This window comes from Neolamprologus brichardi, unplaced genomic scaffold (assembly GCF_056152115.1).
Source record: "Neolamprologus brichardi isolate AB-2024 unplaced genomic scaffold, ASM5615211v1 NODE_ptg000008l+_length_2720982_cov_1, whole genome shotgun sequence".
In the NCBI taxonomy this organism is placed as follows: Eukaryota; Metazoa; Chordata; class Actinopteri; order Cichliformes; family Cichlidae; genus Neolamprologus; species Neolamprologus brichardi.
Genome location: NW_028270135.1, coordinates 482,501 through 495,102, shown reverse-complemented (window position 1 = coordinate 495,102; position 12,602 = coordinate 482,501). Strand labels below are relative to the sequence as shown.

The 12,602-nt window shown below is 41.4% G+C and overlaps 1 protein-coding gene across 2 annotated transcripts in view; it reads left to right on the top strand.

Annotated features, from left to right (window-relative positions):
* The first annotated feature begins 4,384 nt into the window (after positions 1 to 4,384).
* Positions 4,385 to 12,602, top strand: part of sacm1lb (SAC1 like phosphatidylinositide phosphatase b) — a 28,295-nt gene continuing 20,077 nt past the window's right edge. The window contains exons 1-5 of one of the 2 annotated variants that reach the window (XM_087837166.1): positions 4,385 to 4,506; positions 4,854 to 4,951; positions 6,880 to 6,954; positions 7,061 to 7,188; positions 9,860 to 10,009. In XM_087837166.1, the coding sequence (XP_087693292.1) occupies positions 4,478 to 4,506; positions 4,854 to 4,951; positions 6,880 to 6,954; positions 7,061 to 7,188; positions 9,860 to 10,009 (480 nt within the window). In that variant the 5' untranslated portion in view covers positions 4,385 to 4,477. The remainder of the gene's footprint in view (positions 4,507 to 4,853; positions 4,952 to 6,879; positions 6,955 to 7,060; positions 7,189 to 9,859; positions 10,010 to 12,602) is intronic. The other variant, XM_087837165.1, reaches the window with a different exon arrangement.

Genomic DNA, 12,602 nt, shown 5'->3' with positions numbered 1-12,602 from the left:
ACCAATAGACCCTCAGTGAATCTGATAAGATAGAACTGGTTGACCTGCAGCAGGTTGGATGAGATTTACAAACGCAAAGCTGACGGCGCATTTATTCAGAAAATGGCTCGAAGAAGGAGAGCAGAATTCAGCCTATTTTTTCAGACTTGAAAAGCATCAATCTAACTCCATCCTACAACTAAATATTAATGGGACAGTTTCTAATGAAACTTTTATTGCAAACTTTATTCTTCTAGTTATTTCCCTGAAGCTTGTCTGACAAAATCACTCAGCTGAATGAGGAGGATAGTCAGCTTTGCGACAGATCAATGTCTTTGATCGAGGTTGCAGATGCTATAAAACATCTAAAGATGATCAAACCACCTGGACCTGCCGAGCTTTACAAACAGTTCGCTGACAGTTTAGCCTCGTTTCTTTTAGACGTTTTTAAGGAAAGTATGGATAGAGGTGCACTCCCTAGACAACTGGCGACCAATCTCTTTACTGAATAATGATTATAAGTTCTGGCTAATAGAATGAAACCTGTATTAGATAAAGTTATTGATGAGAGTCAGTCTGGATTCATGCAGAATCGTCATATCTCAAACAACATAAGAGTAATTTAGACATAATAGATTACCCAGAACTTACAGGATGATAGTCTTATTCTTTTTTAGATTTCTACGAGGCGTTCGACTCCTTAGACCATGAGTTTATTTTGACTGCTTTAAATAAATTAGGGTTTGGTGAATCCTTCTGTAATGCCTCTCGGACACTGTTCTGTAACAGCTCCATAAAGCTCGCCACTGGTACTTCCCCGAGAGTCTCTCTAAAGCGTGGAGTGAGGCAGGGTTGCCTCCTATCCGTATATTTATTCCTTCTTTCTGTGCGACTCTGTAATTCCCACATTAAACTCAGTTCTTTAAAGGCCTGGTCATAACAGAGAAATACTCATAAGTCAGCTGGCAGACGATACAGCTCTCGTCCTCAGAGACGCCTCGCAAGTTTCAGTGGCCATTAACAACATACAGCCTATTCTCTAAAGCCTGCATAAATGTGAACTTCTACCAGTTAAAAGTTGTTTAGCAACTTCAATTCATGGAACACCTGTAAGAAACTCTGTAAGAAACTCTGTAAGATACCAATTCAAATAATAAAAAACAAGCAATCCAGATGCTCCACAAACTTCACTCCTGTTACAGATAAAACCACAGTGAGACCTGTCGTTGAAGGGAAGAGTTCTGCTGTCGAAGGCTGAAGGTCTCCCGTCTAACCTGCTGCTCATCACTACATGTTGATAATACAACCTGTGAGTCAACAAATTATTATAAAGAATCTTTTATGGAAAAATAAAACTTACTGCTTGTGTAAATCAGTAGCTTTAAATTCATATAGGAGGTATACATTTTATTGATTTCGGTGCTCTTAACAACACTTTTAAAATAAAGTGGATTAAAAAGTATTTAATAAATCTCACTTCTATCTGAAACTTTATCTCACATCGTGTGTTCTCTAATGTAGGCGCCTTAACTTCCTGCTGCTCTGCAGTTATTCCACAAATACCACTGAAACTTTCTCACTTTCATCAACAGATTCTTTTGGCACGAGCACTGATTTACAAACACAATTTCTCTCCACAAAACGGTTTTATTTGGAATAACTGCAATATTATTTATAAAAATAAAACTCTTTTTTAAAATAACTGGGTTAATAATGGAATAATCTTGGTTAGTCAGTTAAATAGAGAAGATGGACTCTTATATAATTACTCTGAGTTCCTCAGGAGATACGATGTACCGATAACGCCTAAAGAATTCTCAGTAGTGTTCGATGCCCGTCTGGTCCATGTTACTCAGTGCTCCACTATCGATCACTCCCCCACATGTGTTACATTCTTCTCTTGGCAATGTTTGCTTCTCCTCTCATAAGTCTATAAATACCAGAATAAGATCTCTTTCAGGATGCAATGCTCTCTGTTCCATCAGACATATGTTATTGGGCCAATCACAGATATTGAATGAAAAAAAGTTTGGACGTTACCACAAAGGTTTCTTTTAACAAAGTTAAAGAGATTTCATTTAAATTGATTCATAAGTTTTACCCCACCAAACAACATTTGTCCAAATTTATGGCTGAAATAAATGTAAATTGTACCTTCTGTCCAGAGCAACGTGAAACAGTTACTCATTTGTTTTGGTCACGTAAATTTACATTTACATGTAAATTCTGGAAGGACTTCCACAAGTTTATTACTGACTCTGTTCTCCCTAATTTTCAGTTATACTACAAGAACTTTATCTTTGGCTGTTATAATTTTAAACACAAGGACAATGATGCTTTCTTCTTTATAAATATGTTTGTTTCACATACACAAAAGCAAAGTCCTCGGCAGAAAACCTGAACTTCTTGTATTAAAAATAGAACTCGCACAATAAGGACAATCCAAACACACTGAGGCTCTCAGGACTGTTAACATCTGTAACTGTTTGAAACTACTAACTGGATTTTGGCTTTCGCAAACTTTTGTTTATTTATGTTCCCCTTAATTTATTTTATTATTGTACTCACTTTAGTCTCACTGTCCCTCTCATTGTTCCTCATTGTAACACCACAATGTCATCTTTTATGTGATTCCTGTTCTACTGGGGCGATCGTGGCTCAAGAGTTGGGAGTTCGCCTTGTAATCGGAAGGTTGCCGGTTCGAGCCCCGGCTTGGACAGTGGTGGTGGTCAGAAGGGCCGGTGGCGCCAGTGTCTGGCAGCCTCTGTCAGTGCGCCCCAGGGTGGCTGTAGCTACAATGTAGCTGCATCACCAGTGTGTGAATGGGTGGATGACTGAATGTGTAAAGCACTATACAAATACAGGCCATTTACTTAACTGTCTAAAATGTGATAAATAAAGTTTAACAAAAAACCCCCAAACTTTTTAGCTACTCAAACAGTTAAATAAGCCAAAGACACGGTCAGGCAGTTACATTTAATAACAGTTAGACTCAGGCTAAGGGCTGAATCACACAATATCACAGGAGCATAGGTTTAGAGTTTTAATTGCTTTTACATTATGGAAGTCTATGAACTTTATCCAGTAAAATGAGTAAATTAATCAAATACAATTTGTTTGCCCTATTTGCAGATTAATCAAAAACATATTTCCCAAAACAGAGAGAGAAGTCAGAAAAGATAAAAGAAACAACAAAAGTACAAAAGTGTATGATATGATGTATGATATAAAAACAAAAAGTTTTTATATCATACAAGAAAAGTTCTGGTGGGGTATAAACGATGGATGATTTCAAAAGACATTTTCTTTACTTTGTTGGTTAACAGGACTTTAGATGGAAAGGTCAAATTCTCTTCCACTCCAGGTCCCAGTATAAATGATTCCCATAAGGAACGGCCATCGGGACACAAATGGTGTCTCTCTGCACTGGAGTCCTCACTGCATGCCAGATGGTGAGGAGAAACCCACTGTCTGTATCACGTACACTGAGTGTAGGAGAAAAGAACTACTCAGAGCTGGATTAGCTGTAGTAGTTGGTGTACAGTATCTCCATCAGTACTTGTATGGCAGGACGTTTATCATGGATCATAAGGCGTTGATACGTTTGTTTCATGAGATGAAGGTGGTGATACCAGAACGACGTCCTTGCCCCGTGCTGGAACAGCTACATCACAGTCGGGAATGTGAAGGGCCTGGCCAGAAGTTACCTGTGGTGGCCACATATGGAGACTGACATTGAGCATGAGGCAAAGTCCCGCATTACAAGAGCACAGACACAGGCCTGCTACACCCGAGAGTGGTGAGCGGTGCAAACTTTCAAGGAAAAAAAAGAAAGAAAAGAAGCAGGAGACCTCTGGAGCATGTGAGAGACTTGGCACTGACAGGATTTTACTGTTATAGTGAACCTAAGTCTGTCGGATCGCTGGTTAATTAGTAGTGAGTGAAATTTGATTTTGTGGGGTTTGTTTTATATTTTAATTAAAGGTTAAGTTTTTATATGGGTATTTTATTTACTAATTAAACTACAGAGTAGTTTCAGTTAAAGGGGGAGGAACATTATGAAGTAACAGTTGGTGCGCACGGTTTTGACCACCAGGGGGCAGCAGTGTTTTGATGCTGTGCCGGTGTCTTTATGGCTGTGAGGTCGAAGCCGTCTCTGTTATTCCCTAATGCTCAAAATATTATAAAGAAATTAAAATTAGCTTCTGCTTTGCTCTGATGTGCAGAAGGAAAAAACGTTTTTTCTTTCGATCCGCCTGAAGAACTTTTGTAACGCAACTACACAACTAAATGTAGTCCAGTAACGCGTTACATTGACGCCTTACTGGAAATGTAAAGATGGCATTGTAACCAGTGCTGCTTGTTTTTCTACAGAACCGCGTTGTTCCGGTGTCCGGCCGCACGTGGAGCTCGCTCACGCTGCAGGTGGAACAAACGCTCGCGCGCTCACAGCTGACGGCGGAAGTAGCCTGACGTCACTGAGATTTCGGGAGCAAAGATGGCGGCCACCTTCCAGAGTTTCAGCTTGTAAGTGAAAATGAAACAGTAACATCACCCAGCCTGAGTCACGGTCCACGCTGAGTGGAGAGGCGTGTCCGTGTTTAGTCGGAGTGTAACTACAGCGACACGCGTTCACGTTAACGTTAGCTTCTCGCTAATTAACTGACGCTAACGTCCATTTTATCCCAACTTGTTTTGTTTTTTAAACAATTTCCATTCAGTTGTTTATAATCACATTTAAATATGTGAGCAACAGTCAGTAACGGAGCTTCTGAGCGAGGTTAGAAGATGTGATGGCGCCGTGTTTCAGAGCAGTAACGGCTCCGTCAGCGCAGCTGCTCGTGGTGGCTTAACCCTGGTCTTGTCTTCATCAGGCGCACCACACCAGAGAAGTTTTACATTGAAGCTTGTGATGATGGCTCCGTGGATGTCCTGGCTATTGACAGGGTGTCAACTGAGATGACTCTAACAGGTAAGCAAATGGACACGCCCCCTGCCAAAGGTCGGGATGCTGTCTAATAATGTAGAAGAAAACAAACGACGGAGACCATTTAAACCTTTAACGAAAAGCCCAAAGAAAACCTGCTCGTTATGGTGAATGGACAGCTTCTCTGCCTGAGCAGGCGAAGCACTTCACACAACCTGCCTCATTCACCCAGCAGCTGTTTCTGTGTGAGTGCTCACACTCCAACCCGGTCGGTACCTTGCCTAAGGATATTTGGCTTGTAGGCTGAAGCACTGAAGGGTTGAACCACATCTACATGCTGAGCTGCAGCTCAAAATGGCATTTAAGTTTATTGTTATTTAAATATGGAATTAAAGAAAGTTTATCAAATTCAAAAGATTTCTTTGCCAGTCTTATAGACACTTTTTATTGTGCTATTTCTTACTTCTTGTACTGTCTGTTTTTGTTCCTGTTTGGACTGGAGCCCTGTTACCAACATAATTTCCCCTCGAGGTCAATAAAGTATTCTGATTCTGATTTGAGCCTTAGTTTATTTATAAAGCAATTTATTATAATAATAATAATGGATTGGATTTATATAGCGCTTTTCAAGGCACCCAAAGCGCTTTACAATTCCACTATTCATTCACTCTCACATCCACACACTGGTGAAGGCAGCTACAGTTGTAGCCACAGCTGTCCTGGGGCAGACTGACAGAAGCGAGGCTGCCATATCGCGCCATCGGCCCCTCTGGCCATCACCAGTAGGTGAAGCGTCTTGCCCAAAGACACAACGACCAGGACCAGCGACCTTCCGGTTACAGATACGCTTCCCAACCCCCTGATCCACGGTCGCAATTTGTTAAACACATGGCCGACCAAAGTGCTGTACAACAGAAATATAAAAATACAACAAGAAAGACACTTTAAGTAACATTTCAATATATCTAGCTAAATTGTATTTTGTGTGAACATTAAAATAGGAAATGTTTTCTAGATCTTATAAAAAACGAAACAAAAACATCTCCCATTAAATTTAGTTCAGGGGTCTCGAACTCCAGGCCTCGAGGGCCGGTGTCCTGCAGGTTTTAGATCTCACCCTGGGTCATCACACCTGAATCAAATGATGAGTTCATTACCAGGCCTCTGGAGAACTTCAGGACATGTCGAGGAGGTCATTTAGCCTTTAAATCAGTTGTGATGGATCAAGGACACATCTAAAACCTGCAGGACACCGGCCCTCGAGGCCTGGAGTTCGAGACCCCTGATTTAGTTGATTTGGCAGATAGTGATTTAGATTTCCCGTCTGCATGCTAAACATCCTTGAGCACGACAGTAACCCCAAGTTTCTCTCTGATCCATCAGTCAGAGTGTGAATGTTTGATTTAAAGCACTTACCTATAGTTAAAGCGCTTGTATAAATGGGCTGCACATAAGTGGTGCGCATTCGCTGTCAAAATAAAAGACGCGCCCCAGGTAAGAAGTTGGAACGCGCGTCTGTGTCCATAAGATATTTGTTCAGAACTCTTAAAGACGTCGAAGAAGCTCCGTAATTCCTTTGGTGTTCCTCCACCACAAAAGCAGCGCATATTTATATTATTATATTATATTTATATTTATCATAGCGCATATTTCTGTGAGGTCCGAGAGTTAAAGGAGCAACTTTGACCACATAACTGAAGACAATGTGTGGCTACGTGTTAAACATGTTTGAGGGTGTTTTCCTTCTTATTTGTTATTGTTTTGTTGTTTATTTCTTGGCGTGGGCTGAAATTGTGGGAGTGCCAAGATTTTCTCTGATCTTCAGTTAATTTCTTTCTCTGTTGGGCTTCAGTAAGTCTGGAGAGCAGATCATGAAACGATGATGCCCTCCTTAGTTATAATCCCAGTTTCGATGATGTCACAGATATTTCCCGTGTCCATACAAACCGTTGTTGTGTCCCCGTCGCCCTCAGTGAGACAGGATGTCCCTGCATCAGCTGAGACCAGGCCAATATGTGGACTGATGGGAACTATACGCTTAGTGGCAGGTAAGTGCAGCATGCACACAGTATGGAGATACATTATTTTACTGTGAAATAGTGGAAGTTGGATAATCCAGAGCATTTCTGCTCTGCTTTCTCCTGTTTCTGGAAGGCACGTACCTGGTTGTCATCACAAAGAAGAGGAAGGTGGGAGACCTGCTGGGCCATGCTGTGTGGAAGGCTCTGGACTTTGACGTAATCTCCTATAAAAAGACGATACTGCACCTCACAGACAACCAGGTAGTGTCTCCTGAGTGTCTTCTGATTCTTAGTAGAATTTAGCAGAACAACCTTTAACAGCAGTAACACAAAGTAAACACTGTCACACACTTTTGTCTTCTTCCTTCAGTTCACTGAGGTTTGCAGCCACGTGTTTATACACAGAAATCTAAAAGTCCAGAGAGTTTTGAACTTTAAGTGCAGCGACTGCATCGCCACCTTGTCTTTTTTCAGCCATTGTGTTACAGATTTGCTGCTGAGCTTGACATCGATGTGCTGTTGACCCAGTTTTAGCTAGGCTTTGCTGCGGAGCACATGTGTTGGCCTCACATGTGACGGTAGATACTTTGGTATACTCATGACTTCATGGTCCACTCAGTGCCTGTCAGGTCCCCGTGTCCAAATGACTCCTGAAGTATTTTTGCTCATGTGTTTGGTTTTTGCTGTGTGCTACGGCCCAGCATCTCCTGTATTGCACAATCTGACATGAAGTTAAATTTACTGGGACGGTAATGATTATGTTTGTGAAAGAAACGAGAACGAGCGTGTGGATAATCTTTCTCACTGATGGACACCAGTTATCTCCACGGGCGCGTCTTTGGAGTTCATTAACCCTTTAAAGCCGGTCAGAGCGGGCACGCTCTGTTTAGCGTAACTATTTTTAAATCCCGGTAGCTCTGCAACCACGTGAGCTAGCGCAATAATTTTTTTTGCATATGAAACCAGAGGAGTTGTACTTACATCTTATGCCATCAGCTTGTCCTCGGTCACAGTTTCCTTCCACATATAGCTTTGCAAAAACTGCATAAAAAGCACTTGCAGCAACAAAAACATAATATTCCAGAAACACGCTTTGCTGATCCGATCAGCTGTTTGTAACACTTCCTACGTCCATCAGCGTGAACTTTTGCATGTCCGCCATGACCTGCCCGAAACCGGAAGTGACGTTATTTTCGCGGAAATGTAGTTTTTTACCATCAAGGCCTCATGAGCCTATACTGGTGTTTTTAAAAGTTATGTTTGACTTTATGACTTTCTGTGTCGTTTCTGGGATGCTTAGGACTCATATTGCACTGCTGGAAATAGTTTATTTTGATGCATATGCTGCTTTTTTGCAAATTTGCATTATAATATTTATTTTTGTTTTTCCTGCAGTGTATAAAAATTGGTGTATTTCAAAAATAAAACTATGAAGACACTCAAAATAAATTTCCTGTGGTGGGAAACTATTTTGTGCAACTTTTTTGTATTTACAGTTTTGAGGGATAAGCCTTTATAATTTCTCTAACTAGAAATATATGTTAAAAAAACAGAAACGATTTTCAATTTTTTGTCGTTTATTGCACTTTTTTGTAGTTTATGTAATTACTGTACACTTCTGAGAGTTAGTGCACTCCCAGAACAGTGTTTTTGAAGTTAAAATTCAATTAATTGAATTAATTTTTTAAGCAAATTTGTCAGATGGTTCAATAAACTCTCCATTAAAAAGAAGAAGAATTGTTTTATTGTTCAGAGTTAAAATGATGTCACATTAGAATATTAAGTTTCAAAGTAGTTGAACTTGTTCCAGTGAACACGCTTTGATATGAGCTTTGGCACTGACTGCATGAATCGGGTGGTTGAGGTGCAGCAGAAGGATGGGGGTCACAGCAGGACCAAACATTTGCACCGGCTGCTGCTTTGTGTTGTATTATGTTTAAATGTTTAATTAAAAAACGTTTTGCTCATTTCCTTTGTAACAATCCCAACTAGTCTTCTGAGCAGAGTTAACCCCGGACACAGCCTGGTTACCATACGACCCTTCAAGTTTAGCTTGAATTGTCTGTCCATATGCTAATCAAGGCTACGTCCACACGTACTCGGGTATTTTTGAAAACACAGATTTTTCTATGCGTTTGCACCTTTTCGTCCACACGTAAACGGCGTTTTCGGTCACTGAAAATGGAGATTTTTAAAAACTCCGGCCAGGGTGGAGATTTTTGAAAACTCAGTTTTTGCATTTACGTGTGGATGAGGAAAACGCAGAAAACGCTTCTATGCCCCATCCTTGTTTACTATTTCCCGCCGAGGCTTCTAGACTTCTGATTGGCCAACATTTCTGCACGGTTAGGAATATAGCGCCACCTGCTGCTTTGGCATGTTCCTAACAGCGTTTTCCTTCATTTCTGCCTTTACGTGTGGACGGGATTCTTTTTTAAAACGGAAACGGAAAATCTCCGTTTTCAAAAATACCCGTGTACGTGTGGACGTAGCCCAAGTCCAAAACCTCAGTTTCTGTCCATTGACTCGCTCCGTCTCCAGTTACGTGCTGTCTCGTTTGTCTTCTCCGGCGCTGATAATCGGCGTCTGTCTTGTGTCAGTGACGTAAAAGACGGATTTAATGCGACATGACCATCAAACAGCAGATATGTATCGGATTCAGGACCACATACGAAAGTGACCCAGATCGGATTTGAAAACATCAGATTTGTGCCGTTCACGCTGTCACACCATGGTCGTATACGGGTCACATAGGGTGCTTTGGCCTGCAGTGTGAACGTAGCCTTTGTACACATGTTCAAATGTTCCTCACGTGAAACATTATTGCTGAAGCAGAGATCACAGCTGCACACCCAGGTTGTCGGGTATAAAGAGAGTATTTCTGGCTCGTGTGTATCTTTTGCTTTGTTGCTGGATTTATTTCTTGTTGCAGATGCAAGACAACAAGACCTTCCTGTCCATGATTAACAGCATGCTTCATGCAGACGGTTTCTACTTTGCAACCGACTATGATCTGACACACACTCTGCAGCGCCTGGCAAACACCAGCCCGGAGTTTCAGGAGATGAGCCTCCTGGAGAGGGTAAGATGTTTCTGATGTAAAGTCTTGTTTGTGTATTTGGACGACTGTGTGGCTGCAGCTCAGGGCTTAACTGGAAGCACTTCTTTTTTCAATGATGGTTTAGAGCACGGGTGTCCAACTCCAGGCCTTAGATCTCACCCTTGGTCAACACACCTGAGTCACATGATGGGTAGGGTGAGCCCATCAAATCATGGTTAATGTTGGACACACGGTGATAAATGATCATAATATGGAAATCCAACAAAATCCTATATTTTGCTTCCAAGGAGCCAGACTCTGATTTTCTTTTTGTGTTAAAAGTGCTCTTGAGCAATAGTTCAGGCTCCTAACTCACGGGATGAACCTGGGTTGTGTCTACACACAAAAAGGCTACTAAGCAGTGAACTAGTTTTAAATTAAAGTCTCTTTAGGGAGCCTGTCATAAAACAGCATAACTTGTTCCCATTTCTACTTGAACATGGCAAAGATAACACCGTCTAATGTTTTTGCACCAACAAGTGCCAAAGAGCTCTTAAACATACCTTAGTATACTGTTTGGTGTTTCTTAAAAAATCAGAGGCCGAGTAGAGGACAGAGTAAAAGCTACAGGACGAGGACACAGGACATGAGACATGTGTCTGGATTGTCAGCTGTTTATCAAAGCCTCCTCAAGAATGATGGCAGAGCGGCTGTCTAGAGTTTATTGTTCAGGAAGGGAAGCAGGGAGAAAAGCTGAGGTATGCCGAATCACACAAGAACAGGACTGAAAATCAACAAGTCTCATGAAGTGATGAATCCAAACTTATTATCATCGCTGTGCACAAGGAGGTCCAAAGAGAGGTCCAACAGTGAGTGTCTGCAGCTATCAAAGTTAATGGCAATATGAATGAAGAAAAGCAGCATCAGATTTTGCTCCTATTGACAGCAGCATTTTACATTTGACCCCAAACATGCTTCCAGTCCAGGAGAATCATACCTGAAAACCTCACATAACATAAGACCTCAACATCATTGAAGCAGTGTAAAAGACGGCAAAACATCCAAAGAAGATCTCTGAATGTTCTGCAACATGCCTGGAGGACTACTCAATTCAATGTTATTTACACAGCGCCAAATCACAACAACAGTCACCTCAATGTGTTTTATACTGCACAGTAGATACAGAGAAAAACCCAACAATCATATGACCCCCTATGAAGAAGCACTTTGGTGACAGTGGGAAGGAAAAACTCCCTTTTAACAGGAAGAAACCTCCGGCAGAACCAGGCTCAGGGAGGGGCGGGGCCATCTGCTGTGATTGGTTGGGGTGAGAGAAGGAAGACAGGATGAAGACATGCTGTGGAAGAGAGACAGAGATTAATAACAGATATGATTCAATACAGAGAGGTCTGTTAATACATAGTGAGTGAGAAAGGTGACTGGAAAGGAAAAACTCAATGCATCATGGGAATCCCCCGGCAGCCTACATCTATTGCAGCATAACTAAGGGAGGATTCAGGGTCACCTGGTCCAGCCCTAACTATATGCTTTAGCAAAAAGGAAAGTTTGAAGCCTGATCTTGAAAGTAGAGATAGTGTCTGTCTCCTGAATCCAAACTGGAAGCTGGTTCCACAGAAGAGGGGCCTGAAAACTGAAGGCTCTGCCTCCTAAAGCTGTGTTGATAACTAGGGATGGTATTGATAAGATTTTCACGATTCCGATTCCATTTTCGATTCTGTTTAACGATTTGATTCTTTATCGATTCTCTTATCGATTATTTTTTTTTTTAAAAAAGGAGAACACTAAGGTTGATTAGCTCAGAACTTTGTTTTATATCTTCTCTTTGAACAAGATAGAAATTTAGGAGTAACATGGCCTTACAAACCCAACAGTGAGATCTTAAGAGATCCACAGCCTACAGCTCTTCAATGGGTCACAGGGTCCCCAGGAAAAAACTGTAAATGTAAAATAATAAAATAAATATTCTTCTGTAGCAATAACAAAGTATAACATAAATTATTCAGTAGCAATTACACAAGAATATCCAGTAATGTCCCTGCCTACAATTAAACACATTCACTTACTGAAAATCATCTGCTGTGGCAAACGGCTGCAAGCCTTTGACCACAAACTGAGTCACTGCTCGGTGACATTCGTCTATCCTGCCTGAAAGGAGACGCTACGGTAGACTGCAGCGAGAACTGCCAGCATCTGAGCCAGACTCTGTCTGTCTCATCATGGTCACCTAAATGCACAGTAATGGCAGGTTTGTAATAAGGCAGATCGCGCTAACATAATCTGCACTGTTAGTTGATTACTTACCTGCATTAACGGGAGAGGACGTGCAAACGTTACCGCTGCTGCTGGGTTGAGATTCACGAGTCCGGAGCGGAATTAAAAACACGACATTCATTTAAGGTCATCGTGTTGTGAGCAAATGCTTTTGCATATTCGTAGTGTTTCCTCCTTAAATGAAATATCTACTTTGCAAGTATTGCAAGTTGCCCTGTTGTCATCCGTTCTCGTAAAGTATGACCAAACTTTTGAGCGTTTGAGCCGCCATGTTTCCTGCCAGGTAAATGACGCTCCGCAACGTGGTGACGTCATTCGGGGCGACTGGAATCGATAAGGGAAT